This window comes from Malania oleifera, chromosome 6 (assembly GCF_029873635.1).
Source record: "Malania oleifera isolate guangnan ecotype guangnan chromosome 6, ASM2987363v1, whole genome shotgun sequence".
Taxonomy (NCBI): domain Eukaryota; kingdom Viridiplantae; phylum Streptophyta; class Magnoliopsida; order Santalales; family Ximeniaceae; genus Malania; species Malania oleifera.
Window position 1 is genome coordinate 90,225,821 of NC_080422.1, and position 27,993 is coordinate 90,253,813.

A 27,993-nucleotide genomic window follows, 5' to 3' on the forward strand; every position below is an offset into this window, starting at 1 on the left:
ACTGAAAATTTCCAGTATTAAAGTTCAATATTTTTACGCGTATATCATTTTCTTCAACTGTCAAAAATCCAAATATTGAATATAAAGCCTTACCTTGGATTTGGGATGAAATCCAATTTCGTTTTCCTGACGATCCGTTCCGGCAAACTTGTAGAGAATTTCGCCAGGAGCGTCGTGGTGGTTTCGGTTTGTCGATCCGGCGTAAAACTAACCCGAAATCGAAGAGAGAGAGAGAGTTGTAGGAGAGAGAGAGAGAGAGAAAGTGAGAGAGAAGAGAGACACGGCCAACAAATCCAAAAATTGGATTTCCTTCCAAAGCTTCTTAAAGAAGCTTGCTAATTTAATAATATATATATATATATATAATAAACCTAAAGTAAAGTAAATAAGCTTTCATACCTTTATATATATATATATATATATATATATATATATATATATATATACACACACACACAAGTATATATATATATATATATATATATTTGTTCCTTATCATACTGTTTATTTTATTTATTAATTTAATTAATTAATTTTATTTTATTATTTTATTATTATTATTATTATTATTATATTTTTTTTTCGGTTACTACAGTACCTATTTTTTTTATTATTATTATTATTATTATTATTATTATTATTATTATTTTATCATATATTTTTACAAATTATGTCAGTCAAATCATTATTTTATGTATATGTACTTATTTACGTGTATAAAATAGTGTCTACCCTGTTTATCCTATGAAATTCTATTTTGACCAGGCCGACCTCTAGGAAGTGACTAAGCCGCAATGGTCTCTGAGCACTCGCTAAGACAAGGTCTTTCTTAGGCATCAAACATGGAATCAAGGATCCTACAGAAAAGTACCTCTGTATTGATATTAACTTAATGACCATTTTTATTATTATTATTTTATTATTATTATTATTATTATTATTATTATTATTATTATTATTATTATTATTCTTTAATCGTATATATTGTTGGAATTGATGTATTCCCAAAAAGGGGGTGAATTGGGTATTTAAAACTTCCTCATAGGTTTAGTCCAAAGTTCACAACTAGTATTACACAAACCTAAGGTCTTTCTATAAATTCATAAATCCAATCAATCTCAATAGTAAAACATAAACATTTAAGTGCTGAAATTTAAATTATAGAAATTAAAAGTAGACACGAGAAATGTTATCAGGGTTCGGCCAAAACTGCCTACGTCCCCGCCTCAAGCTTACAAGTAAAAGGATTCTATTAAGGGCTCACTTAACGGATGAAGCTGCACCTATTGCAACATCTTAACAGGATGGTGCACCTAGTTTTCTTAATCGAGTCTTAAGGGTGCCCTATGGTCATTTGGATCCCTATGGTCAATCTACGGTCTTGTTTGAGTTTTATTCATATCATGCATACAAATGCAAATATTACAGACCAAATAGAAAAACTAAATGCAATACAAGTGAAATTTAAATGTCTCCAATCTTTTTTGCTCTTATGACTTCCTTGGAATATGCCAACTGATGTACATGTCCTTCGAGTTTCTTTTGACTTCCATTTTCAGTCTCCTTATATGTGTGTTCTGAAATGTTACCTATTCAACCATTAGATACACACATAAGAAACTTGCGGTTTGTCACTATCAAAACCAATGATCGGATTCAAAAAGTCAATATATATATATATATATATATATTTTGGGTCATTACATCCTTTCTTCCTTATAAAAATTTCATCTTGGAAATTTGTTAATTTAAAATGAGTATTGTATTTGCGCTCTTGGTTTGAAAGATTTGGCTAAACCTTATTATAGGACCAATTTGCCAGAATATTTGTCTGGGAGACTGAAGTGAGAATTGTTGGTCTAATAGGGGTTGAAGTGGAAGAACTCAAAAAATATGGAAAAGGATTGAACGATTTTTTTTTTTTATATATGTATTATACATATCTCATAAATTACAAAAAAAAAAAAAAACATAAAATAAAATCTGACCCTTCTCCCCCATGTGTGTGCCTTAGCTCAACATTAACATCTATCGAAGTGTTAATGGTGTCACCGCTATCTACTTGGGTTCTTTCTTGGCGGCGTTGACCTCTTGTAATGTCGCTGGCTTGGGTCGAAAAAAGGGAGAAAATGCCTGTTTGTTCGGCAAGGGAGGAAGAGCTGCCCTCTTCTCCTTGTGGCCTTCAGTGGGGATGCTTGTAACGAGTCATGAGTGACCCGTACATGAGTCTCAATGCGTATTGGATCTCTTGGAAATGGTGGAGTAGGTCAACATTACCAAACACCCTTAGTGTGGTGACTGCGATGTTGCCATTGTAAGGGGTATGACTTATTGGTGTGATGTTAGTTGTAAGCTTTATAGACGGAATATTGTCGATAGGGATGAGGGTACAAGTGGTTGAGAAAATGACAGGGGTACTGCTCGGGGCGGTAGTGGTAGAAGAGGCAAGATGGATAATTGATGGGACAGTAGTTGAAATGATGGCCTTTTTAACTGATCCCCACCTACGTCTACGGTTCTCAAACCAAAAGTGTACATTTTTCAGCTCAACTGGACCACGTCGTCGGAGTTGTGCTGTAAGTAAGATAGCCCGCTCCACAAGAGGAAGTTCCCCTTGACTGCTACAGAAGGCCTCCTTTAAAATCTCCGGTTGTTCCTTACTGGGTTTTCATCTTTGGATTGGCGATCTAGTGCTGCTTTCAGCAAGTTTGGGAGTTGAGTGATTTGGAAACATTTTCAGTTAAATGAAATGAGTAATGAGACAACCAAGAGAAAAGTTGGGAAAAACTAATCTCTACAAAGCGAAATGTGGTTGTTCAAGATGGTAGAAAGCTGTGATGCTTAGAGTTTGAGGAGAGCAAACCCTTTTTATAGGGGAATGGCCGCGTGTCGTGGAAATCAAGAGAGAGCGAGTTGTGCTGCTAGAATTGAGAGAGAGCAATGCGTGTCGCAAATATTTAGCACGCAACGCGTTTTGCAAAAATTGAGGGAGAGCAACGTGCCGCAAAACTCAAGAGAGAGTGACGCGTATCGCGGATATCGAGTGCGCGATGCATTTTATGAAAATTAAGGGAGAGCGACGTGTGTCGCGAGAGTTGAGGGAGGGCAATGTGTACCGCGAGGGGCACGTTTTGAAAAAATAAAGGGAGGGCGACGTGTGTAGTGGAAATCGAGAGAGAGCGATGCGTGGCTCGAAAATCGAGCGACGCGTATTGCAAAATTCGCAGAATCAAAGTTCTGTTCAGGTTTCTACATCTTTATTAGTCAAAGTTACTAATTTAAGCTTATGAAGGGGTATTTATAGATTTTTAGAAAATTTGACCTTTGATGGACACGGTGGTCATTTTTAGAAAAAGATTAATTAAAATTTAAAGGTGATTAGCGTTGAAAAAATAAGTCAACTCGAGAGCATCGATTGACTGACCTTAGTGTCGGTCGGCTAACCTCTCACAATGAATTTGAAATTTAAAACAGTTCAGTCAGCTAAGCAAGGGACCGGTCGGCTGACTCAAGGCGATTTTTCCTTTCTTTGTAGGCTTGGTTGGTTAGCCAAATGACCGGTCGGCCAAGTCTTGAAGGCCAGTCGGCTGAGGCAATTTTGAACTAATAGGTCGGTCAGCTGAGGAAGATAGAAAAACCAAGTTCATAGGTCGATCGACTATAGAAGCTAAGTTCAAAAGTTGGTCGGTTGACTGAGCCTAGTCAAACTTTAACTTTTGGCCTACAGTGTGTTCAGTCGACTAAGGTACTTAATACTGGAACATGTCGGTCGACCGAGGACATTGACTCCTTCAATTTTGCCATGATTTAGACCCTAAAGCTATTTCAAAAACCCTTGTTTGATTAATTTTAATTTTTATTAAAAGGTTTTTTATGAAAGGTTAGGTTCTTAAGGTCAGTCTAAGGTCGTCTGAGCTTAGTAATTCATATCATGCAGATGCATGCATTATTACAGACCAAATATAAAACTAAAATGCAATACAAATAAAATAAAAAATCTTCTTATTTTTCTTTTGCTCTTCAAACTTCATGGAATACGCTAGATGAATATGTTTTAAGTCCTTCTGGCTTCCATTTCCCTTTTGCCCTATGTATGTGTTGAATAGTTCACAAGAATGGTGTAATCCCAAAAGGGAGGTGAACAGGGTATTAAAATTTTTTTCGGCTAATTTAAACATTTTGCCAATTCACCATATATCATATCCCATTCAAATATAGTTGTGTATGTAAAGTGATTAATCTATGTGAGCAAACATACACATGTGGAGTAGATCTCATTTAACTTAAATCTGTGAATGCAAAATAATTATATCCATGAATGAACAAGCATACACATATTGAATTTAAAGTGCAGTAATTAAATGAGATAGAGTAAGACACACACACAGATTTGTTATCGAGTTTTGGCCAAACCAACCTACGTCCTCGGCTTGGGCATATCCCCCAAGGATTCCACTAAGTACTCACTTTAACTGGGTGGAGCGACGCCATTTACAATCCTTTTCTTATTGGATGAGGAATACCCCGGGTCACATTACAAGACTAACCCCAACCTACACATCTCTCTTTACGGGGCGAGGAATACCCCAATTTAATTACCAGGCTGAGTCGAACTAGTATTCCTTATGGGACGGAGACTCCCCAGTTCAATTACAAGTTGAACCTAACCGGTCTCCCTCACGGGGTAGAGACTCCCCAGTTCAATTAACTGGATGAACCCAACTGATCTATTAAAAACATTTTTTTTTTACATTAAAATGCTTCTACAACTAAGCAAAGATGTACACCAATAAAGCTCTAAAACATGCACTCTAATATGATATGAAAATGAGCTCAACAGAGTAAAGGTGCATTTTTCAAAATAATTTTTGCAACCTTTGAATATGATAAACCAAGATTTACTCTCAAAATTGATTTTAAAATAATGAAGGCTTTAATGAGAGTAAAATGCTTTTGATGATATAAATTCCCTAAAAAATTTGTTCTCTTTCAAAAATGATGTTACAAGAAAATGGATAAGTGAAAGAGAAATGGAGAGAGTGTTTAAAAATTTGCCCCAATGAAATTTTTGCAATAAAAATGATGTGGGGGAATTTCGATTAAAAAAATAGTTGAGAGAATTTTAAAGCTAATCAAAGTTACTAATTTTGGCTTATGAAGAGGTATATATATATTTAGAAAATTTTGACCGTTAGGGACACGCTCGTCATTTTGAAATTGTTTACTAAAAATTAATTGCGTTTTAGCGCTGATAATTATCAAAATCTGAGAGGTTCGGTCGACTGGTCCAAGGCGTCGGTCGGCTAAACACTCACAATAAATTTGAATTTCAAATAGGGTTCGGTCGGTTGTGGGTAACACTGGTCGGCTGAGTTAAAGGCGAAAACCAAACCTTCGTAAGTTCGGTCGATCGAGCTTAAGGCCGTTCTGCCGGTTATTCAGGGTTGGTCGGCTAAGGCATTTTTGAACTATAAGTTCAGTCGCTCGGGGATGGTGGAAAAGTCAAAATCATATGGTCGGTTGACTGTGGAAGGTATGTTCATTTTAGGTCAGTCGCCCGAAGTATGGTCAAACATTTGACTTTTGGCAGCTTTCATTGTAGTCGGTCTACCGAGGTGTTTATAACCTTAGTGGGTTGATCGATCGAGGCTAGTTAATTTAGCCAAAAAATCCAAAGTAGGTTGACTTGTAAAAATAATTTTAGCCTTGATTACGACCCTATAGATATTTCAAAAATCTTATTTGATTTTAACTTTTATGAAAAGGATTTTTAATTAAATTTAGGTGCCCTAAGGTCAGTCTATTTTTTTTTTATTTCCTATGGTCAATCTATGGTGCTGTCTGAGCATTCAAATCATATCATGCAGATGCATGCATTATTACAGACCAAATAAAAATTAAATGCATTTACAATTGAAAACATGTCTGCTTCTTCTTCTTCTTCTTCTTCTTCTTCTTCTTCTTTTGCTTTTCCGTCTTCATGGAATGTGCTAGATGATGTGTTCTTTGAGTTTCGTCTGGCTTTCATTTTCAGACCCCTTATGTGTGTGTTAAATTATAACATGTTCAAGCACTTGATACACACATAAGATATATGTGGTTTGTCAGCATTAAAATAGGGATCAGACTCAAAAAGTCAACAATAATAAATCTATTCAAACACTTAAAAACACACATAAGAACCTTGTGCTTTGTCAACATTAAAATAGGGATCAGATTCAAAAAGTCAACAACTATGCAATTGGAAACATTTGTCAATTGTTTGACCATTGTAGCCACAATGAGTACAATGCAGTGAAGATTTCTTCGACTTCTCTTTGGAGAACTTGGACTAAATAGGCTAATTAGGCTGAGTAAATTGCTTTGCTAACAAAGCATGTCTTTCAGTGCTTGCAGAATTGGTAAGTTGCCTTTGACTTTCTTCTTGAAGCAGTAAAGAAAACACTTTAGCCATGCTAGGCAATGGAACAACAAGCAATAATTGACTCCTTACTGAAGTGTAGGAATCATTTAAGACATAATCTGACTGCTGTCGAAGTAGCAAGAAATTGAACAAATCACAAGTACATGAAACCATCTTTCCATAGGTACACGTTGGGAATGGTCTATAATTGACATATTCACCCCAAAGAATCTTAAAGGCACCTAAATACTATGTAATTGATGATGAACCCTAGTTTATACAACCTAAAGATTTTTCAAGATGAAAAACTCTTGGGCCATCACTTCTCAAATATCTAGTTTTTAATTCATTCTAGAGATTTATAGCATATGCAACATAAAACAAACTATTTCTTATGTCTTTAGAAATGGAATTCATGAGCCAAGAAAGTACCAAGTTATTGGCACACAACCAAGTAGTGTGATTAACATGCTGATTAGTAGGAGGAGCAGTGATCGAACCATCAATAAAGGCTACCTTGTTCTTAACAGTCAAGGTTATGGTGATCGAGCGACTCCAAGCAATGTAATTGTCTCCCACAAAAATGTCTGAGACCAAGAGAGCACTTGGATTATCACTGGGATGAAGAAATTATGGGCTTGAAGAGTCATCTAAAGGATTTGAAAATTAAGGTGTAGTCCCAAGAGGGGGGTGAATTGGGTTTTTAAAAGTTTCTTTTAAGTCATTTTTTACAAATTCACAACCTTTAGTAAATTCGGCAAACACACAAGAGTTGTTTAATTCTTATTTTGATCAACCCAAAATTCAATATCAACACAATTCAATGACAATCAACCAACCAAACAATTAATTAATCAACCAATCAAAATACCAATGTATAAGCTGCAACACTTTGCAATATTCAGTGTTTGCAAAAAGCTCAAAGTAGAGTTTGAATGAAAGCTCTATATTGATTTTGATTAAAGCCCTATTTAAAATCTTGTTTGCTCCTTTTAACTAAAGTTTGCACAAACGATTAATCAACGTACTCCCTTTAAGGTTTAAGCAAAAGATTAATCAATGTACTCCCCTAAATTAAAAGTCTTCTCAATCTTAGTTTTTAGCTTCCTGCACTTAAATACACACCACACAATTTATATATGTAGAAATTTAAAAAGAAAAGGTACAGAGTGAGACCGAGATTTTTATAAGATTCGACTTATACCCAGCCTACGTCCTCGCCTTATGGAAGACCACCTAAGGATTCCACTATACCATTCCTTTCTGGCCAGAACAAACCGTTTACAATCCCTCCTTTAGGGTGGAGCTCCCTTTCCAAGTGTACCTCACGCTCGGTATAACGATCCAACCAACCTTGAACCATAAAAAAACTACAAGAACAAGAACAAATTCTTGGTGTACAAAGACACTCTCAAAATAGAGCTGATTAGTAAAAGTTAGATCACTAATATACTTCAAATCAAATATCAAATAAAAAAATATGAAGCTCAAGAAAGTTTATCACCGGAGGTTCTTTCTTAGAATTTTGAAATGCAGTAGAAAATCAAGAACTGTAGGCTTTTGATCAGCAGAATATCAGTAGTATTCTTTAGCAAGAGTTTGAACAAGAGAGAGCTTTAGAAGATTTTTTAATATGAATGCTTGACTGTTGATTGTATTGCTTGGTGTCTAAAAATCCTTGGGTTTAGGGAGTATTTATAGAGTTTTAGAAAGTAATTCTTTGTTTCCCACATCTCTTGCAGTGTTTCCTAAGTTTTTACAATGTTTAGAATTCAAAAACTTATTTTTAGAAATTTCCCGTTGCTATTTAAAATTTGAAATTTCCACAAGTCAGTCGACTAGGTAGTCTAGGCCTATTTTGTTTGGGGTCAGTCGGCTGAGTCAGTCGACTAGGTCCATTATGTCTGAGCAAAAAATTAGAATTAAAAATGTTAGTCGGTTGAGCTTGTTAGGTCAGTCGATTGAGCTGTCAAATTTTCACAATTTTCAATTCTTCAATACTTTGAACCTTTAATGTTTGAAAAACTCAAATGTGACTTTAAAAATCATTTTTTGGGATTTTAAAAAATTGGTCTCTAAGTCTATAATGTCCCCTAAAGAGCTTTATATATCCATATTGATATTGAATGAAGTACTTACATGAGACTTCTTAAACTTAAATGCTCTAAACACTAAGTTTTCATGCTTTTCCATTTCTTTGAGTCCATCTTTACTTCATGTCTCAATATGCCTCAAGCTTCATTAGTGTTGTATATGTGTCAATATTTATTGAGCTTTCATCTCTCATTAACTCCAAGCTTCAATATCTGGTAAGCTTTCATTTGGTTGTTCTTGGAGTATAAGCTTTCAATGATCTTTGTGAGCACTTGACCTTGTATTCTCATACTTGAGTCCTGAAATATCATCACTTAACCAAATATGTTAAGTTCATTTGATTTGTTATCATCAAAACAAGATTTTAAACCTTATAAGGTCAACAGGATTGACAGTAGAATGTAGATAATTCTTGGTAAGAAAATCTGAATTCAAGTTCAGGATGTAAGAGAAAAAAAATCTGTAATGGAGGCGATTACAAAATCGAATGAAATTTTGTAATACAAAGTTCAAGATTTGAGTAGAATATAAGAAAGGAAATGATTTTGCGGAAGCAAGATTGATTCTCAATTTGATACCATGTCAAGAACTTGACGACAAGGAAAAGATATATAGAAAACAAAGGAAGAAATAGAGAGAACTCAGGAACTTGAATAATCTGAATTGAACAATTGAATTGAATGAATAAATTTAGAATGAGTAAGTTAGAATTTATATACACTTCAAATAATAACAAAAATACTGAAATAACAAATGCTAATTTCTCTTCTCAGCTGCCTTCTCTACTTTTAGTTTTTCCTCCTTTGATTTTAATTTCATTTTATCGATATGAGAGGCTATACTCCAACACTACTATACTCCATAAATCAAGCAACAACTTATTCAATCAAAGGGAGAATTTGAAACAACTAAACCCATTTTATTGAGATTAGGGTAGAACTCGCATATGTATATCATCATTTAATTAAGAATATTTACATTCTTGATAAAGTCCTGATGATGATCACCCTCACAATCATCAAAATTCAAGTATTAGCGCTGACAATGACATTTTCTGGATTTTCAAAATTAGGATCCTTCACATCGAAAGCTCCATTCTCAAATCCTAGATCAACTTGGCCTTCACACGACCACCCGAATTTAATCTAATGAAACACTCATAAAAATTCTGAAAATTTGGAAAAAAGTAAATTTATTCAAAAATAATTTTATTGAATTTCAACTATTACTTACAACAAGGGTTTTCTTTGAGCACCAAAAAATCGTATTAAAACTTATAATAAATTTTAATTTGTATCTTTTTACATTTTCATTTTTAATCATATACTTTACTTTTTATTTAACTTAAAATGAAAAAGTATTTTATATTTGTCTATTTTTAAACCTATTAAATAAATAGATCACTAAGTTACAATATTTAATTTTAGTTTTTTTTTGTGACTTAATACCAACATAAACCTAATCAGAACAAGAAAAATATGAAACAAAACATGACAAGACAAATAAAATAATTAATGTTTTCTTATGTCAATTTGTACTGGTTGATTGACCATACCAATATACAACTTTTGAGAATAATCGTTAAGGCAATTGGAAACCGGAAAAATATTTTTGAATAGAATTACAATAAGAGATGGAAGAAGAATAAGAGATGCTTGGAAGAAGTATTTTTGAATAGAATTACAATGAGAGATGGAAGAAGAATAAGAGATGCTTAAAAGAAGAGATCAACCTCTCAATTTATTGCCAGTATTCTTCAAGGAGAGCCATTCCTTTTTTCCATTGATTTCAAGGCAACTTCTTTTTACTTTGTTGCAACTTTTTTTATTTTATTGTATTTGTTTTGTTAGGGCATTTTGTCTTACTTTAAAAGATTAAAAAATTTTTGTTCATAAAATGAATTATGCTATTCACATTTCTATAATATATATATATATATATATATATATATATATATATTCAAGAATTTTTTTAAAGGATAGTTCTTTTTTGTTTACAAAACAATTTACAATTTTTATATTTTAATGTAATACAGACAATTATATGTTTTCTATTTCCATTGCATTATAATAAAGAATGCTATGACAATATACCTAAGTACATTTGTATTTTTTATTTCTAATTTTGCAGCAAATTTAGAAATAAAATTTTATAATTTTCAATTGGGATTTAGTATATAGAATTTACTTTTTTGAATCAAATCATACATTTTATGCACAATTTTGACTAAAATTTAAAATAAAACAATTAAGTGAATTAAAATCTTAATAAAATATTCATAAAATTTCTAAAAATTTGAAAAAATTATATTTATTCTGAAATATTTTTATTTAATTTTCAGCTATTACATACAATAAAGTTTTTCTTTGAGCACCAAAAAATAATATTAAAAACACAATAATTAGCAAAATTATTAAAATATTTTTTAATTTGTATCTTTTTACTTTTTCATCTTTAATTATATACTTTCATTTTAATTTTATTTGAATTATTTTAAATTTGATTATTTTTAAAACTATTAAATAAACAGATGACTAAACTTTAAATTTTAATATTTGTTTAATTTCCATTGATAATAATACCCAGGCTTGAAAATAGGATGATAGAATTTGTTTAAAAATTAAAATTGATTCATCAACAGAGCCGTTTGCAGTAAGTCTGGATAAAGAAGACGTTTCGTCCATTCCGTTTCGAAACTCTGCGGAGGAAAATTGCCCGTCCCCCAGTGCCTTTACGTCTAAAAGAAGTCTGTTTTGAGCGAGCTGCTTCGCCCGCCGGACAGGACGCCGTCGTCGTCTTCTTCACCGCCGTCACTGTAGCCGTCGAGGTCGCGATGCTATTACGGAGTAGTTCGGAGTCGCGAGGAGGAGGGCGAGAAGAGAGCCAGAGCCGCCGGCGGTGAGAGAGAGAGATGGGCAACAAGATCGCGCGCACGACGCAGGCGTCGGCCTCCGAGTACTACCTCCACGACCTGCCTTCCTCCTACAACCTGGTGCTGAAGGAGGTGCTTGGCCGCGGCCGTTTCTTCAAGTCCATCCAGTGCAAGCACGATGAGGGCCTCGTCCTCGTCAAAGTCTACTTCAAGCGCGGCGATTTCATCGATCTTAGGGATTACGAGCGCCGCCTCTCCCAAATCAGAGATATCTTCCGTGCTCTCGACCACCCCCACGTCTGGCCTTTCCAGGTCTCAATTTATATCAAATTCGTACTCCACTTTGTTTATTTGTTTCCCGAGAAAGTCGAGAAGAAACATGAATTGATTTTTTTATTGGTGAAATCGTTGCATTAGGCTGAGTTGAGTGGTGTTTTAGTTTAATTTTTGGGGCATTAAATGGTGAGAAATTTATAATTGCTTTTTTCCTTTCCTTTTTCATTTTTTGTGGGGAACAAACTGGGGCATAATTGCAGTTTTGGCTTGAAACCGATAAAGCGGCTTATCTTTTAAGGCAATACTTCTTCAACAATCTGCACGACCGGTTGGGTACGCGGCCTTTCCTCAGTCTGGTGGAGAAGAAATGGTTGGCTTTTCAGGTATTTTCTCCTTCTCTTTCTCGCCCCCCCCCCCCCCCTCTCCTCCCACCTACACTTGCATGTGCAAATTTATGCATTTAATGGTGTCTTATTATCCGGTATTGGTGCAGCTACTGTATGCTGTTAAACAGAGCCATGAAAATGGAGTTTGTCACGGTGAGCTTTGTTGCTCCGGAAAAATTAATCTGCTTTCAACATGGTGGTACAGTGTTGTGTTATTCGTAATAATGTACATGGTTGCAGGTGACATTAAGTGCGAGAATGTCCTGGTCACTTCCTGGAATTGGCTATACCTCGCTGACTTTGCATCATTTAAACCCACTTACATTCCCCATGATGATCCCTCAGATTTCTCATTTTTCTTTGACACCGGAGGAAGAAGGCTCTGTTATCTCGCACCGGAGGTTAGTTATATATGTTTGTCGTTGTGATTTGTTGTGGAATCACTAGACTTTCTGTGGCTTCGAATTTAGAGCTTATGTTTGTTTATCATCTCTAGATGCTTGTACAGAGAACTCTTGCAAATCTGTTGTGGATAATGTAATGTAATATCTTATAGAGTGAGCTTATGCTTATACATATGAGTAACATCATTTGTTTCTATTCTAGAAGTCGTAAATAGTTTGGTTACATATTGAAAAATAACAGCATTCCATAGAGCTTCTTTAATCATTAGCACTCCTAAGCCTCACAATTATAAGTTCTTAATGGTTGCTTCTAGCCTTCTACCGCCATCACTTTGTGCTTCTACTATTGGTACCATCTCCACCTCTATGGCCAGTTGGCCGCTCACTCCACCATTGCTGTCACCTTCTTCACAGCATTATTATTTCAACTGCATAGCATTCACTGTTTTTGCCATCTCTCTTTTGTAAGCCAATCTCTTCCACCATCACATCTACAACCACTAGAAGAGCTACTTTGTTCATCACATTAAGGCAGTCAATACCAATAACACCTGGTTAGTTTCAGCACCACGATTTTAATTACTGTCAATAATGGCCTTCCACACAAGAAAAGCCAAAAGCCATTATCACCACTGTTGCCACAGTGGGACCATTACCAATGCCATCACTGCCGCAAGTTGAAGGCACTGTAAGTTTCTCAGAGGTTTGTCGGAAAGGTTAACTGGAAATAAGAAATGGTTGCCAAGGGAACTAGTTTATATGATCTATTCCAAGTGAGCCACGTTCATCAGTGTCAAGATTAGACTGATCTAAGGTATGGTGGAAATAATAGCAGTATAGCATTTCATATTATTCCCTATATGTACCTATATCTGCACTCTTAGATTGCGGGTTTTGTGAATAGATAGAAGTTGTCTAGTTAGGATGTAGGTTCTTATGAAATAAATTTCATGCCTACAATTTGCATATGCTAGTTTATTTATTATTAGTAGGTGGATAGCCAATGACTAAATTTTCCTTTTTGTGATATCATCTTTGTGGATGCAATTCTTACTAAACTTTTTTTTTTATAAAAATTTACAGAGATTTTATGAGCATGGGGGTGAGATGCAAGTAGCTCAAGATGCACCCTTAAAGCCATCCATGGACATCTTTGCCGTAGGGTGAGCATTATCCACCTTTAATATTGTCTTGGGGCAAGTTGATGGCTTAGAAGAATCAAGGTCAACCATGATATTAGACTTTTACAATTGCAATTGCAATGAAGCTATATCAAAGTCAAATGTTTTTGGTTCAATATCAAGGTCAACATTGATGTTGAAGAAGAATTACCCAAACTTGTGAAAATGAATAAACACTAATAGAGTGCACAAATTTTTTTTTTGGGGAAGATTTGGGGTGCTGCAAATCTTTTTTTGTACAAAATAGATATGGAATATTTAGATGGGGTAAGATTTGTTCTACAAGAGATAAAAACTATCCTTAATTTTTCTTTATGTGAAATGCCACAATGACCTAGTGCAGGAATTTACTATGTTGTTTTGTATTGTACTTTATGTGAAAAATGTTTTGGGATGCTATCACTATTAATAATTGCTTTTTTGCACCCTTGTAAAGCCAGTGCATCCAGCTCAAGCTGGATACTTCTTTCTCTTTGCCTCTTTGGTCAGATGCGTAGTTGAGATTTTGGTATTTCACATCTATTGCTTAACGACAGCCCGCTATTGCTGAAAAAATGTGCCAATATATTGCCATTTGTTGCTATACTCCCATTCCTTTTCATGTTTAGTGAACATGTTGTGTGATTTGTTCGTGGAGCAAGTTGAGTAAAAAAGTCTCTTTGTTAAGGCAGCACTGCAGCAGTATTGCTCTGTTGTGTGATATACCTTATTTCAAACATATTATCCTGTCTTACTGCAAGTGTTTTTTTGATGTTATCATGGTTACAGATTATATATATGTATGTATATATATATATATATGCCCAACTTGCTTTTGTTTCAGGTGTGTAATAGCAGAACTCTTTCTTGAGGGTCAGCCACTCTTTGAACTATCCCAGCTACTTGCCTATCGTAGAGGGCAATATGATCCTAGCCAACATCTTGAGAAGGTTTTATCTCTCTCTCTCTATAAATATGTGTGTTTGTGTGTGTATGTAAAGGGAAATGCTATCTGACAACATTTTATGAGTAGGTTAGCATCATACCAACTTTTATCAATCAAAGAATACCCTTAATTTATTTTCAAAATTGTCCTCAACTTCAAGGAAAAAGTAGGTTCATATTTGGCATCATAATAATCCTATAGGAACATGCTTAGTTGTTGTATATTAGCATTGTATCCATTCTATTATACCAGCAAAACCCTACTTTATTATATAAAATTGCCATCAACCTTGATGGAAGTGTAGGGTCATTTTGCTTACTTAGAAAGTTTTGTAGCTTGGCATTCCCCATACATATTTTCTCACAGTTGTTAGTTTGACCTTTGTTATCGGAAAGGTGTTTTAAGTCTATAATTTTATTTTGATTATTAACTTTAAAAAATTAGGTTTATTGTTCATCTCAGTGGTATTATGTTGTAAGAGCTTTTGAAGACGTAAAGAGGTTGACTTATTCTATATTTCTACATTTTTTAGAATGTATTCTGTTTAGCATTTGCGTACCACTGCTTATATTTTGTTTTCTCAACCATCATTTATCTTAGTTGTAAAATTTACCTTTTGGTTTACTGTGATAAGAAATGATGACAATTGAAGTTAAAGATCAATGATTTTTTTTTTTTCAATTGAAAAAGAAATTTACTAAGGAAGAAGAATGTAAAAAAGATGAGAAATCCTCAAAAAAAGAAAAAAGAAAAAAAGAAATAGAAGAAGGTAATACAAAAAGAAATCTTTGACTAAGAAGAGCTAGCCAATTGTGTTGAACATAAAAAGACACGCATTCCCAAAACACCTTGCAATGAACACCCACATGGACACTAACACAATCCTGTCCAAATCAAATCCATAGGCAGTCCAAGATCTCAAAAAATCTAGGATTTTTCTCTCCAACCAAATAACCCAAATAGCAGTAGAAGTAGACACAATTGCAAATTCCTTGCTGTGTAACATCCACATGGACGTTAACACACAATCTAGTTCCAATCAAATCTGTATGACCCGATATGCTTTATTAGGTTTTTGGTGGATGCTATGATGTTATGGATCAAAACACTACAATTGATTACAATGACTTTCTAGGGGCTTACAAGCAGAACTCTAGCTACAATATGAGCATCCCACCCATTATCTTGCTAACCAAATTTTCTTTAGAATCAGTTTCCCAAGGTAATTGCCATAACCATTTACCCACCAAAACAATGTGTTTAGAGACCAAGTTACCATGACCTAACCTCCCTCCTCCCTAGACCTACCAATTTACTCCAAACTCAGATGATCCCTTTTATCACACACTCTTGAACAAAGAAAATTTTGCATAATCCTCTCAATTTTACGGGCCACCCATTGGGTTCATTAAGGATTTCTATGATAGATTAGTGACTAGCCTTAGGACTGTAGGAGGAGAATCTAGTGATTTTCCAATTACAATATGTGTACATCAAAGTTCTACTTTGAGTCTTTGTCATTTTACTTTAGTGATTGATGAACTTACTAGGAATATTGAAAATGAGATCTCTTGGTCTATGTTGTTTGCCAATGATATTGTGCTGATTGATGATAGTAGGAGTGGAGTGGAATTTAAGTTAGAACTTTGAAGAACCGCATTAGAGTCTAAAGGTTAGGATAAGTAGGAATAAGATAGAATATATGAAATATAATTTCAGTAATGTAAGGAGTAGTAGTGGAGAGAAGATTAAACTTGATAATCAAGAAATTAATAGCACTAATAGATTTCAATGTCTTAAATCTATTAGGCAAGCGGAAAGGGAAATTGAAGAAGATGTAATGCATAAAATTGAAATAGGTTGGGTAAAATGAAGGAGTGCGTGAAACGTGTTGGATGATCGTGGAATACTTTTAAAATTAGAAGAAAAGTTTTATAAGACAGCTATAAGGCAGAATATGCTTTATGGTTCAAAATGTTAGGGAACTAAGAAACAACATATACAAAAAAATAAAATTTGCTGAAATGCGAATGTTAAGGTGGATGAGTGGTATAACATTAAAAAATAAAATAAGAAACAAGCATATACACACTAATTTAGGCATAGTACTGATCGAGAACGAGATAAGGGAGGGGCGACTTTGATGGTTTGGGCATTTGAAATGTAGGCCTATTAGAGCACCTGTGAGGAGGAGTGAGTTAGTAATTATTTTTGGCATGAAAAAGGATAGGGGTAGACCTAAAATAACTTGGAATGAGGCAGTGAGGAATAATTTTATAGCCCTTAATCTTATACAGGAAAATGCTCTTGATTGGGTGAATTGGCAGAAGTGGATTCATGTAGCCAACCCTACATAATGGGATTTAAGGCTTGTTGTTGTTGTTGTTGGTGTTGTTGATCTTTGGATCCCAAAACCTCGTAGGCCGAGGATTTGCACCCAAAAAGGGATTGCTATATAAGGCAAAGGCCACTGAAAAGTCCAATCTACAAGCACAACAAGCCTGGAGCTAGACACCTTGAGAGTCAAATTAATTGCAGATTGATCATGCTCAACATAAATTAATCTTAAGCCTGAAACTAAAAGACCAATAGAAGAGTGAGATTATTGAAAAAAGAGTTCCTATCATCTTATCAAATATCAAGAAAATAATTGTATCATTAAACTGCAGATGAGACATGATCACTCCATCCCGCCTACAAGACAATGCCCCTGTTAATGAGAAATTATTAGGTACACAAGGTGTACCACTGAGCATGTTGTTTGGTCTATTGTCCATAGGACCAATATGATTTTACCTGAATTAGGCAGGTATAACTATTTTTTCTCTGACAAACCATGCACATTGTAAAATCATATTGGTCCTGGTGTACCAATTAACATGTTAGGTGGTATATTGGGTGTATCTAATAATTTCTCCCTATCAGTGGCCTTCTCAATATCATACTACTTAAATCAGCTATTGAAATAAAATAAAAGGAGATAAAGGATCCAAAACCTCATTAGCTACAAAGACAGCATCCAAAGTATACATACATCCTAAAAAACCTGTTTGAGAATTAGAAATTGCACTCTGTATCACCTCAATCCTATGAAACCTAGCAATGATTTTATAAATTCTTGTCAAACTAGTAGTAGGTCTAAATTGCTAACTCTAACAAATCATTCTTTCTTGGGAATTGAGGTGATAAAAACCAAATTCATACTCGTTGGGACCACCTCACTAGCATGAAACCCCTGAAACACCTTATACAGTTCTACTCTAATCACATCCCAACACTTATGAAAAAAGGCCAAATTAAATCTGTTTAGAGCTTTCTCCTTTATCAATTCCAAGCAGATTGCTTAATCTCTTCCTCGTCTAAAGTCATTCCAACCAACTTGACATGTAATCGTAAATTGGACTAGAGTCCAACCCTTAACCATAGGCTGACAAAAGTTCTACTTTTACATATTCATAAAGAATCTCGTAATTTCCTTCGAAATATGCACTGGATCCTTAACACCACCCCTATTGGATTCCAACTCTTAAATCACACTCCTATGTCTACCTTAAGCCACTGTATGAAAAAATCTCACACTACAATCTCCTTTCTTAAGCCACTTAAATCTAACCTTTTGCCTCCAACTCATTTATTCCTCCAACAATAAAGCCTCAAAATCATTCTTAGAGAAACCCTTCTATAAGTTAAGTCCTTTGGAACATTATCCAACTTCTTCAAATGATCAATATGCTATATCTCCTTCAAAGTACTAGCGTCCTTGATCCTCTAGTCACCAAAGGCTTCCTTATTTCATCTTTCAATGCTACCTTTAGAGCTTTCAACCTCTACATAAATCTAAGTTCCTCCTAGCCCTCATTTAAGCTATTACCCAAGAATCTTCAACGAAAAATGAAATAAGGATGAGGATGCATATTTTCAAATTTGAGTATTGTGGGACCTAGTTGGACATGAGAAGAATCCAAAATGTAGGGAAAAATGATCCAGAAGTGGCCTAACAAAAATCTCTTGAGAAATACTAGGAAAGGCATCTTTCACTCAGTACAACATGGAAACCAAAGGTCTAAAATTTTTATTTCGACGGAAATATCTAGGGTCTTAATATATAACAATTTGACGGAAAACTAGATTTCGATAGAAATTTCAATTTCGCTTAAAGAAATATGAGAAACTCATATTAAGTTATAGAAATTATAAATGAAAATTTGGGAAATATTAAAATAAATGATTGTGAACAATTTATTGATGTCATAGTAGGTATATTGATGTCATTAAAGATATTTAGGATCGAGTAATGACTAGTATTAGGACTATTGTTGGAGAGGCTTGAGAATTTCCATCACAATAGGCTCACCTGCTTTCAGCCCTTGTTTTGCTATAGTGATGGATGAACTTACTAGGAGTATCCAAAATGCTATTTCACGGTGTATATTGTTTGTAGATGATATTGTCTTGATTGATGAAATTAGGGATGGAGTAGAATCTAAGTTAGAATTATGGAGAGAATCTTTAGAACCTAGAGGTTTTAGGATAAGTAGAAATAAGACAGAATAAATGAATTGTAATTTCAACCATAGTAGGAGGAATATTGGAGAAAAGGTTAAACTTGATGGTCAAAAATTTAATAAGACTAATAGTTTTTGATACCTTGGATCTATTATTCAAGCTGAAGGAGAAACTAAAAAAATGTAATGTGTAGAGTTAAAGTGGGTTGGGTAAAATGGAGAAGTGGCTCGAGTGTGCTGTGTGGTTGGAGACGACCCTTATCCTATGTTTGGAGAGGCATTGGATTTGGATTTGGATTTGTATTGGATTTGGATAAGGTGTAATATAAAATTGTATTTAAATTTGTCCAAATCCACCAAAATCCAAATCCAAGGTCCAAAATCCATTCTCCCAAATGCAGCATTACAATTAAAAGGCAGGTTTTGTAGGACGACTATAAGATCAGCTATGCTATATGGATTAAAATGTTGAGCAATTTAGAAACAATATCAAAAAAGTAAAAGTTGCTGAGATGAGAATACTAAGATGGATGAGTGGTATAATGTTAAAAGATAGATTAAGGAATGAACATATTCATGGTAAGGTAGGCGTAGTTTCTGTAGAAGATAAGGGAGGGACGATTCAGGTGGTTTGGACATATGCAAAGTAGGCTAAGTAGTGCGCGAGTGAGGAGGAGTGAACTAGTTATTGTGAGCAAGGATTTAATGGCCTTGAATTTGTTAGAGGAAATTGCCCACAATATTGTAAATTGGCGGAAAAGGATTCATGTAGCCGATTCCACCTAGAGGGATTTGAGTCTTGGTTTGTTGTTGTTGTATTGTGAATAACTAAGAAAAAAAAACTATACATTTTAGTTGACGACCTTGAAACTTGGGTTTGGCTTGTTTAACTTAATAATGAGTTTGAGTGAGCCATAATCGATCTGAGCACCGAGTAGCTCATGAGCAGCTTGGCTCATTTGTGGCCCTAATGGCGAACACCCACCTGTGCAGATTCAGAAAAAATTACCTCCTTTGTATCATCCTCATCATCTTTTGTAACTTCCTCTCCAGTACCTGGTTCAACTTTGGCGCATACTCCTGTAGCTGCTTCAGCTTCAATACTATCTATGATGTGTAATATCTCTGGTATTCCTGACTCCCCTTTAAATGACGCTCATTATAATTATCCACTTCTCTCAGCTGATCTATAAGAAGTCCTTCATCTTCCTCAAACAGGCTGCCCACAACTTCTTTGAAAATACCTTCTCTCATATCCTGCAACTTTGATGGCTTGCTGGTGAACAACACAGTCCAGCAAAGGCCTGTAATGACGAGATGGATTTAACTGAAACAAAGGCCTGAAGGCCCTGAATTTTCCCGTCTATCTTCAGAACATATTCGAGCAAACATTGTCTTCAGTGCCTACATGCCAGTCATCCTCCTGGACCTGTATGAATGAACTGAAAGTCATGCACCGAGCTTTTGTTGTGCACCAGCTCTCTGTTGAGTGTATCTGCACTTCATTCCTAAGCTGTAGCAGAGAACCAGCCCTGGGATTGCGGAAGTCAGCAGTGTCCCAAATGGAATCTGATCTTCTCACCCAGGCCTTCTCAGTCCTGTATCTCCTTTTAGCAGTTTGATTGATCCTTTTGGCTTCCTGTTGTGAGTCAAGAGCGGGGATGAACCTGTTTGGCTCACTTCAGCTTCCTTTTATGTCAATAAAGGGACCTGACCCACTTTGTGCATTTGGATCTACCTATACTGGGTTCTTACCACTTAAATTGGGCCCATTAAGGTTTACAGTTTTTATGGCCCACTTGTGATTCCTGTGCTGTGTATTCTGAGTCCCGGTATCCTCAGGCTCAATATTGTAAGATCCAAATCCATTAACCCCGTAACATTTAAAATTCAAATTTGATTTGGATTTTCCAAAATCAATATGCTGTCCCCTCTCCTTCCTTGCATGCTGCAAAAAGAATGGAACCCTTCCCTGCCATAATTCACAAATGGATCCCTGTAATTATGGAGCTTAACTTTGCTGGTGAATCATGATTTTCTAGTCCATTTCTGGAGTACTATGAAGAACATCAGCATACAGCTCAGACAAAATTTTCTGACACTCTGGTTCTACCCTGATCTCTGGTCCTACGTAAGTTTGTCTACCTGCACTCCCTGCAATGCAGAACCAATACTCTGCTCCTTTGCTGGCTTTCGTCCCTGGAACAAGAAATTTCTTTCATGTTCAGCAATAACATCCACCACCTCGAGGCCTGCGAATAGATTGGCTCTGTCCCTTTTCTCTGAATCTTTCAGGCACAAAAAATGACCCCAATTATTTACGAGCAACTTCCTGTGCATGAAACCTCCTTTCATCTTCAAGGGCAAATCTTCGAGCTTTTTTCCTATCCACATGGTCCAGACCAACCTGAGATAATTTGATGCAGGACCCACTGAAGTTCTTCATTGTTCAACACAAATGACATCTGCTTTCTGCCCAATTCGGAGATGCGTAAAGAGCTAGAACCATTATCCAATCTATCAAAGTTAAACACCTTTTTCTCAGCCCTAAAAGAATCATGATACCCCATGTGTAATCATGGTCAACCAAAACTCCCTGGAAAAGAGTGATTATATTGCATGTGTAATTGTTTAAAGATTAAAAATGAATTACTGCAATTTTTATTGTGAAAACTTATTTTATCCTCTGTAACGGAAACCAAGTCCTTAACTGGTGTAGGAGGCAAATCAAATCATGCAAAATATTTTTTTAGCCTAAATGTTAAGCTATCTATAATAAATACTTTTAAAATAATTTGTATAATTTTGGTTGAAATTAGTTATTTGAAAGAATGTTTTCTCCTATTTCTAGAAGACGTGGAAATTTTTGTTCACAGAAAGATTTGCACAATTCATACTTCTATATATAGTATCAAAATAGATATAGATGTGAGGGATGTTTGTTGAAGTTCAAATAATAATAGATCACTAAAATCTTAAATGTGAAGAATTATTTGATGTTCTGCAATAGAAACAAAATCTTTCTCAATTGGTGTATGAAGCAATCAAATTTATCCACAAAATTTTTCAGGTTCAAAACTCAAACTATATAAAATAAATATTCAGAATGAGAATTTATATAATTCTGGTATAAATTAATCCTTTTAGGAACATTTTTTTCTTATATTTAAAAGATATTGATATTTTTGTCAATAATTTACATCATTTGGACTTTTATATATAGTATAGATATATGTCCCCATAGAGTTCCATGGAAATTTTTTTCTTATGTTGATATGCATTTATTATTGGTAATAAGATTGGCAACTGCATTTGCCATGAGTGCAGATTCGAGATTCTGGAATCCGCCAGATGATTCTTCATATGATTCAGTTGGATCCAGAGTTACGACTCTCTGCTGACAGCTACCTGCAGAGCTATGCAGCTGTTGTTTTTCCGACGTATTTCTCGCCATTTCTGCATAATTTTTATTCGTGCTTGAATCCTCTTGATTCTGATACAAGGGTAAGGAACTTTTGTAATTCAATATTTTTATGTTCTCAGATGTATCAACAGTCATGCGTTAGTGCTTATGTATTCTTATGTTATTTCTGCTGTAGGTTGCTGTGTGCCAGAGTGCCTTTCACGAGATACATAAACAAATGATGAGTAACAAGTCAAGTGAGGAGATTAGCGCTGAATTAGGTACACCTTCAATTGCCGTAAGTATTAGATCATCACAGGCTATTGATTTGAAACAGAACTTGAGGTTGACAAAGGACTCCTTGAGAAGAAGAGAAGAGCTAGAGAAAGGCATAATATGTGATCAGTTCAAACTTCTTGGTGATATCAATACCCTACTTAGGGATGTTAAACAAACTAACCATCCTTTTGGTGCAAAGAAAATGCTGATAGAAGCTACTGATGCTGCATTTTCCCAAAACCACAAACATTGTGGCATGCAATCCTCTGGTGAATTTCTTCAAACTATTTCCAGTGCATGTAAAAGAAATGATCACCCCTTCCTGAAAAAGATTACAATGAATGATTTGAATTCATTGATGTCTGAGTATGACAGCCAGTCAGATACTTTTGGTATTCCTTTCTTACCCTTACCTCAAGATAATATGAGCTGTGAAGGTATGGTTCTTATTGCTTCACTGCTTTGCTCCTGCATACGCAATGTGAAGTTGCCTCACTTGAGGAGGGGGGCAATACTTCTGTTGAAGTCTTCTTCTTTATATATTAATGATGAAGATCGCTTACAGCGTGTGCTTCCTTATGTAATTGCAATGCTTTCTGATTCAGCTGCAATTGTGCGTTGTGCTGCCTTAGAGGCTTTGTGTGACATTCTACCTTTAGTCCGAGATTTTCCTCCCAGCGATGCAAAAATTTTTCCAGAGTATATTCTACCTATGCTTTCCATGCTTCCTGATGATCCAGAAGAAAGTGTGAGGATATGTTATGCGAGCAATATTTCAAAACTTGCACTAACTGCTTACGGATTCTTGATTCACTCAATAAGCTTGAGTGAGGCAGGGGTTCTTGACGAAATGAGTTTGCCTCAGAAGTCATTGACACCATCCATTGAAACATCTGGACGTCTGCAGAGGCTTAACTCTGATGCACAGCTTGCACAGTTGAGGAAGTCCATAGCTGAGGTTGTCCAGGAACTTGTAATGGGTCCAAAGCAAACTCCAAATATCAGGAGAGCACTTTTACAAGATATTGGCAACCTGTGCTGCTTTTTTGGCCAGAGACAGAGTAATGACTTTGTATTGCCTATTCTTCCTGCTTTTCTTAATGATAGACATGAGCAGCTAAGGGCCATTTTCTATGGGCAGATTGTTTATGTTTGTTTCTTTGTGGGCCAAAGAAGTGTGGAAGAATATCTTTTACCTTACATTGAGCAGGCTTTAAATGATGCGACAGAGGCCGTAATTGTCAATGCTTTGGATTGCTTAGCTATTCTATGTAGAAGTGGTTTCTTGCGGAAAAGGATACTGCTTGAAATGATAGAGCGTGCCTTTTTATTGTTGTGTTATCCCAGCCAGTGGGTAAGAAGGTCAGCTGTTGCCTTCATTGCTGCTAGTAGTGAGAGTTTAGGAGCTGTGGATTCCTATGTTTTCCTTGCCCCAGTCATTCGTCCTTTCCTGCGCAGACAACCAGCATCGCTTGCTTCAGAGAAGGCTCTGCTTTCATGTCTAAAGCCTCCAGCCTCAAGGCAGCTATTTTACCAAGTCTTGGACAATGCCAGGAGTTCAGACATGTTAGAGAGGCAGAGAAAGATATGGTACAATCCATCGGCACAGTTCAAGCAATGGGAGACTATGGATTTGCATACGAAAGAAGCTGGGGAGTTGAATTCTTTGAAGATCTGGCCTGACAAGAAGCATGATCTTCAGGGTCAAAAACGTCTTGGTAGTGGGATGCAACAGCTGGATTCAAATGAATGCAGTGATGGAGAGGCTAAGATGAGAGCTATTGAAAACTTTATACATAATTCTTCTAGCACAGTTAACATTAATGATCCCAGCTCAGAGAAGTTACAGTTCTCTGGCTTTATGTCTCCATATGTTAGTGGTCTGAACAGCTACACGGGTGATAAATCATCAGAAGGCATACCTTTGTACTCCTTTAGCATTGACAAACGAGGGGTTGGAACTCCTCCTGCAGCATCTGATTCTTCATTACAGTTGAACTCTCATGGAATTAGTTCATCATCCATGCCTTGGATAGATTCAGTTAATAAGCCATTTAGCTTGGCTAGCTCTGTCCCAGCACCTAAGCTTATTTCTGGTTCATTTAGCATCACTAATGGTTCTAAGCAGTTTTACAGAGTGGTACATGAACCAGAAGGCAGGGAAAATGATCAGACTTATATCAATAGTAAGATACAGGATATGGGAATTTCTGGCACTAGTAAAGGAAGTTCTGTTACTTTGGAAGATGCGTCCGCCCCAAATGATGTAGCAGGATTGCAGTCTTTTGCTAGAACATCATCAATGCCAGATTCAGGATGGAGGCCTCGTGGGGTTTTGGTTGCACACCTTCAGGAGCATCGGTCTTCTGTTAACGACATTGCCATTTCAACCGACCATAGTTTTTTTGTTAGTGCTTCTGATGATTCGACTGTCAAGGTCTGGGATTCAAGAAAACTGGAAAAAGACATCTCATTTAGATCAAGGCTTACTTACTCACTGGAGGGTAGCCGGGCACTCTGCACTGCTATGCTCCGGGGCTCCACTCAAGTCATTGTTGGAGCATGTGATGGTGTGATACATTTGTTCTCGGTTGATTACATCTCCAGAGGGCTTGGAAATGTTGTTGAGAAGTACTCAGGTATTGCTGATATTAAAAGGAAGGATGTTGGTGAAGGTGCCATACTGAGTTTATTGAACTACTCTTCTGATGGTTGTACCAATCAGATGGTTATGTACAGCACCAAAAATTGTGGGATCCATCTCTGGGATACAAGGACAAATTCAAATGCATGGACACTGAAGGCAATTCCTGAGGAAGGCTATGTATCATCTATGATAGTAGGCCCTTGCGGGAATTGGTTTGTGTCAGGTTCTTCAAGGGGTGTGCTTACTCTTTGGGATCTAAGATTCCTTTTACCTGTAAACTCATGGCAATATTCTCTTGTATGCCCCATAGACAGATTGTGCCTTTTTGTTCCTCCTCCGAATGCCTCTGTATCTACTACAGCAAGGCCCTTAGTTTATGTTGCTGCTGGTTGTAATGAGGTTTCTCTCTGGAATGCTGAGAATGGGAGTTGTCACCAGGTATGTGGTCATTACTTTGTTTATTATTTGTAGAAGTTAATATTGGTGGTATGTCTCCCTTGCTTTTGTAAAAGTTACTATTTTTGGCTTTAGATGAATAGAAATCCTACCCATCCCATGTAGGTAAAACATTATGGAAGAGCCAACTGACCTCAATATCATCATAAAATGCATAAAGATGGTAAATAGTGACTAGTTAGAAGTGATAGTACGTGTGTGTTCGGAGTGGGGATATAAATTAAGTTAGCAAGTGTATATTGGAAGTGAGTCTGTAACAAATTCTTTTCTCATGACAGCAACGGATCTTGGAGTGATGAGGATTAGACCTAAAAATGAAGAGTAATTGGATCAATTTGGTTGATTTCTTTAATTATTGTACGGAATTATTGACCAAACTCCAAATTTGTGACTTTATTGAATGAGAGAATGAGTTGCTCAGATTTCATTGGATTCCTGTCACTGATGTAGTTGGGATGAGGCAGATTGCATTACTAGTAACAGTATTCTTATCACCAACTCCAAATAGCTGGGATGAGGCATTTTGTGTTACTAATACTCTTATCACTACTTTGTTCAGTTTCCTATTCACTTAACTTTTATGTCATTCTGCTTATGTTTGCAGGTATTTAGAGTGGCAAATAATGATAGTGATGGTGAAACTTCTGACCTGCCATGGGCTTTAGCAAGGCCATCTAGTAAGCCAAATTCAAAACCAGATCTAAGACGAAATGTCAATCCAAAGTACAGAGTTGATGAGCTTAATGAACCTCCTCCTCGTCTTGCTGGTATCCGTGCATTGCTTCCCTTGCCTGGGGGGGATTTATTAACAGGGAGTACCGATTTGAAGATACGCCGCTGGGACCATTGCAGGTTTGGATTGAGTTTCACTATCTTTTGTTTGCTTGTCTCTTGACGGTTATGCACTTTAATCCACTCTGGTTTTCTATATTGCAGTCCTGATAGAAGTTATTGTATATGTGGACCATCCGTAAAGGGAGTTGGAAATGATGATTTCTATGAAACACGGTCTAGTTTTGGGGTGCAAGTTGTGCAGGTATTTCTAATAACTTAGCACATCACTTATCTGTCTGTTCTTAATGGATGTTAAGGTGCTCAACTTAGCATGGTGCCTAGGTGTTTTTTTTTAGACAATTTGTGAATCTAAATTACTGGGGGCCTAATTTGTAATGAATTGGAGGGTGAAACCTTGGTTCACTTTATAGTCTGATTGGGTAACAAGTACTTCCAAAATTGTGAGCCCTTCTGTTCTTTATTCTTTCTTGTGGGGTTTGCCTCATGATTTATGGACTAAATTTATTACTTCAAAATAATATTAGGAAGCACTTCTATAAAAAAAATATTTGAGAGCACACCTGATTAGAAGCCTGATTATTTGCACAAATTTGCTACCTCTCTTTCCCCTGCTTTATTTTTTTTGCTGTGATATTTATTTGTTGTTAGCTTTTTTATTTTCCTTGATATTCTTTATTTTTTATTTCTAATCTATAAATTATGTGATTTGAGTTTGTGATGCTAAAATTTGAGTTTCTCTTCTCACAAACAGGAAACAAAGAGACGGCCTCTGACAACCAAGTTGACAGCCAAGGCTGTTCTTGCAGCTGCTGCCACTGATTCTGCAGGTTGTCACCGTGATTCTATTCTTGCTTTGGCTTCTGTAAAGTTAAACCAGAGACTCTTGATTTCAAGCAGTAGAGATGGGGCTATCAAGGTTTGGAAGTAGAGGTTAAGCGTATGGGTGACATATTGTACATAGTGCCAATGTTAGTTGAAATTGTATATTACATGTTAAAACAGAATGTTGAAAAGTTTTCAGATCATTAAATGTCTGATCACTTGCATAATTTCTTATATGTACCCCTGCATTATTTGTACAGCATGAAATGATTTATGGATAAATGGGAGTATTTTTAGATGTTTATAAGTTATAATATTTTATTTCCATTTTCCATTGATTTTTTTTCTTTTAAAAAATGTTGTATTTGAGTATTCAGTATAAGAATTTTTTCATGCCTCAGTACTTCGCATTTATATGGTTCATGTTCAATACAGCATGCTTTGGTTTATGCATATTTTTCTTGGGTTTCTAAAATAAGCCATATTCTGGTAGTTTATTATCATCGTGAATTATGAAGTTTGATTGATTTTATTTACAGATGTGG

At 35.8% G+C, this 27,993-nt stretch overlaps 1 protein-coding gene across 1 annotated transcript; it reads left to right on the forward strand.

Annotated features, from left to right (window-relative positions):
- The first annotated feature begins 11,047 nt into the window (after window positions 1-11,047).
- LOC131157315 (serine/threonine-protein kinase VPS15) lies at window positions 11,048-27,786 on the forward strand. Its single transcript, XM_058111374.1, has 11 exons — window positions 11,048-11,681; window positions 11,906-12,028; window positions 12,139-12,184; window positions 12,272-12,432; window positions 13,519-13,598; window positions 14,440-14,545; window positions 22,374-22,550; window positions 22,646-25,813; window positions 26,436-26,683; window positions 26,768-26,867; window positions 27,378-27,786. Exons 1-11 carry the CDS (start codon window positions 11,409-11,411, stop codon window positions 27,552-27,554), a joined length of 4,659 nt encoding a protein of 1,552 aa, XP_057967357.1. The 5' UTR covers window positions 11,048-11,408; the 3' UTR covers window positions 27,555-27,786.
- Window positions 27,787-27,993: the final 207 nt, after the last annotated feature.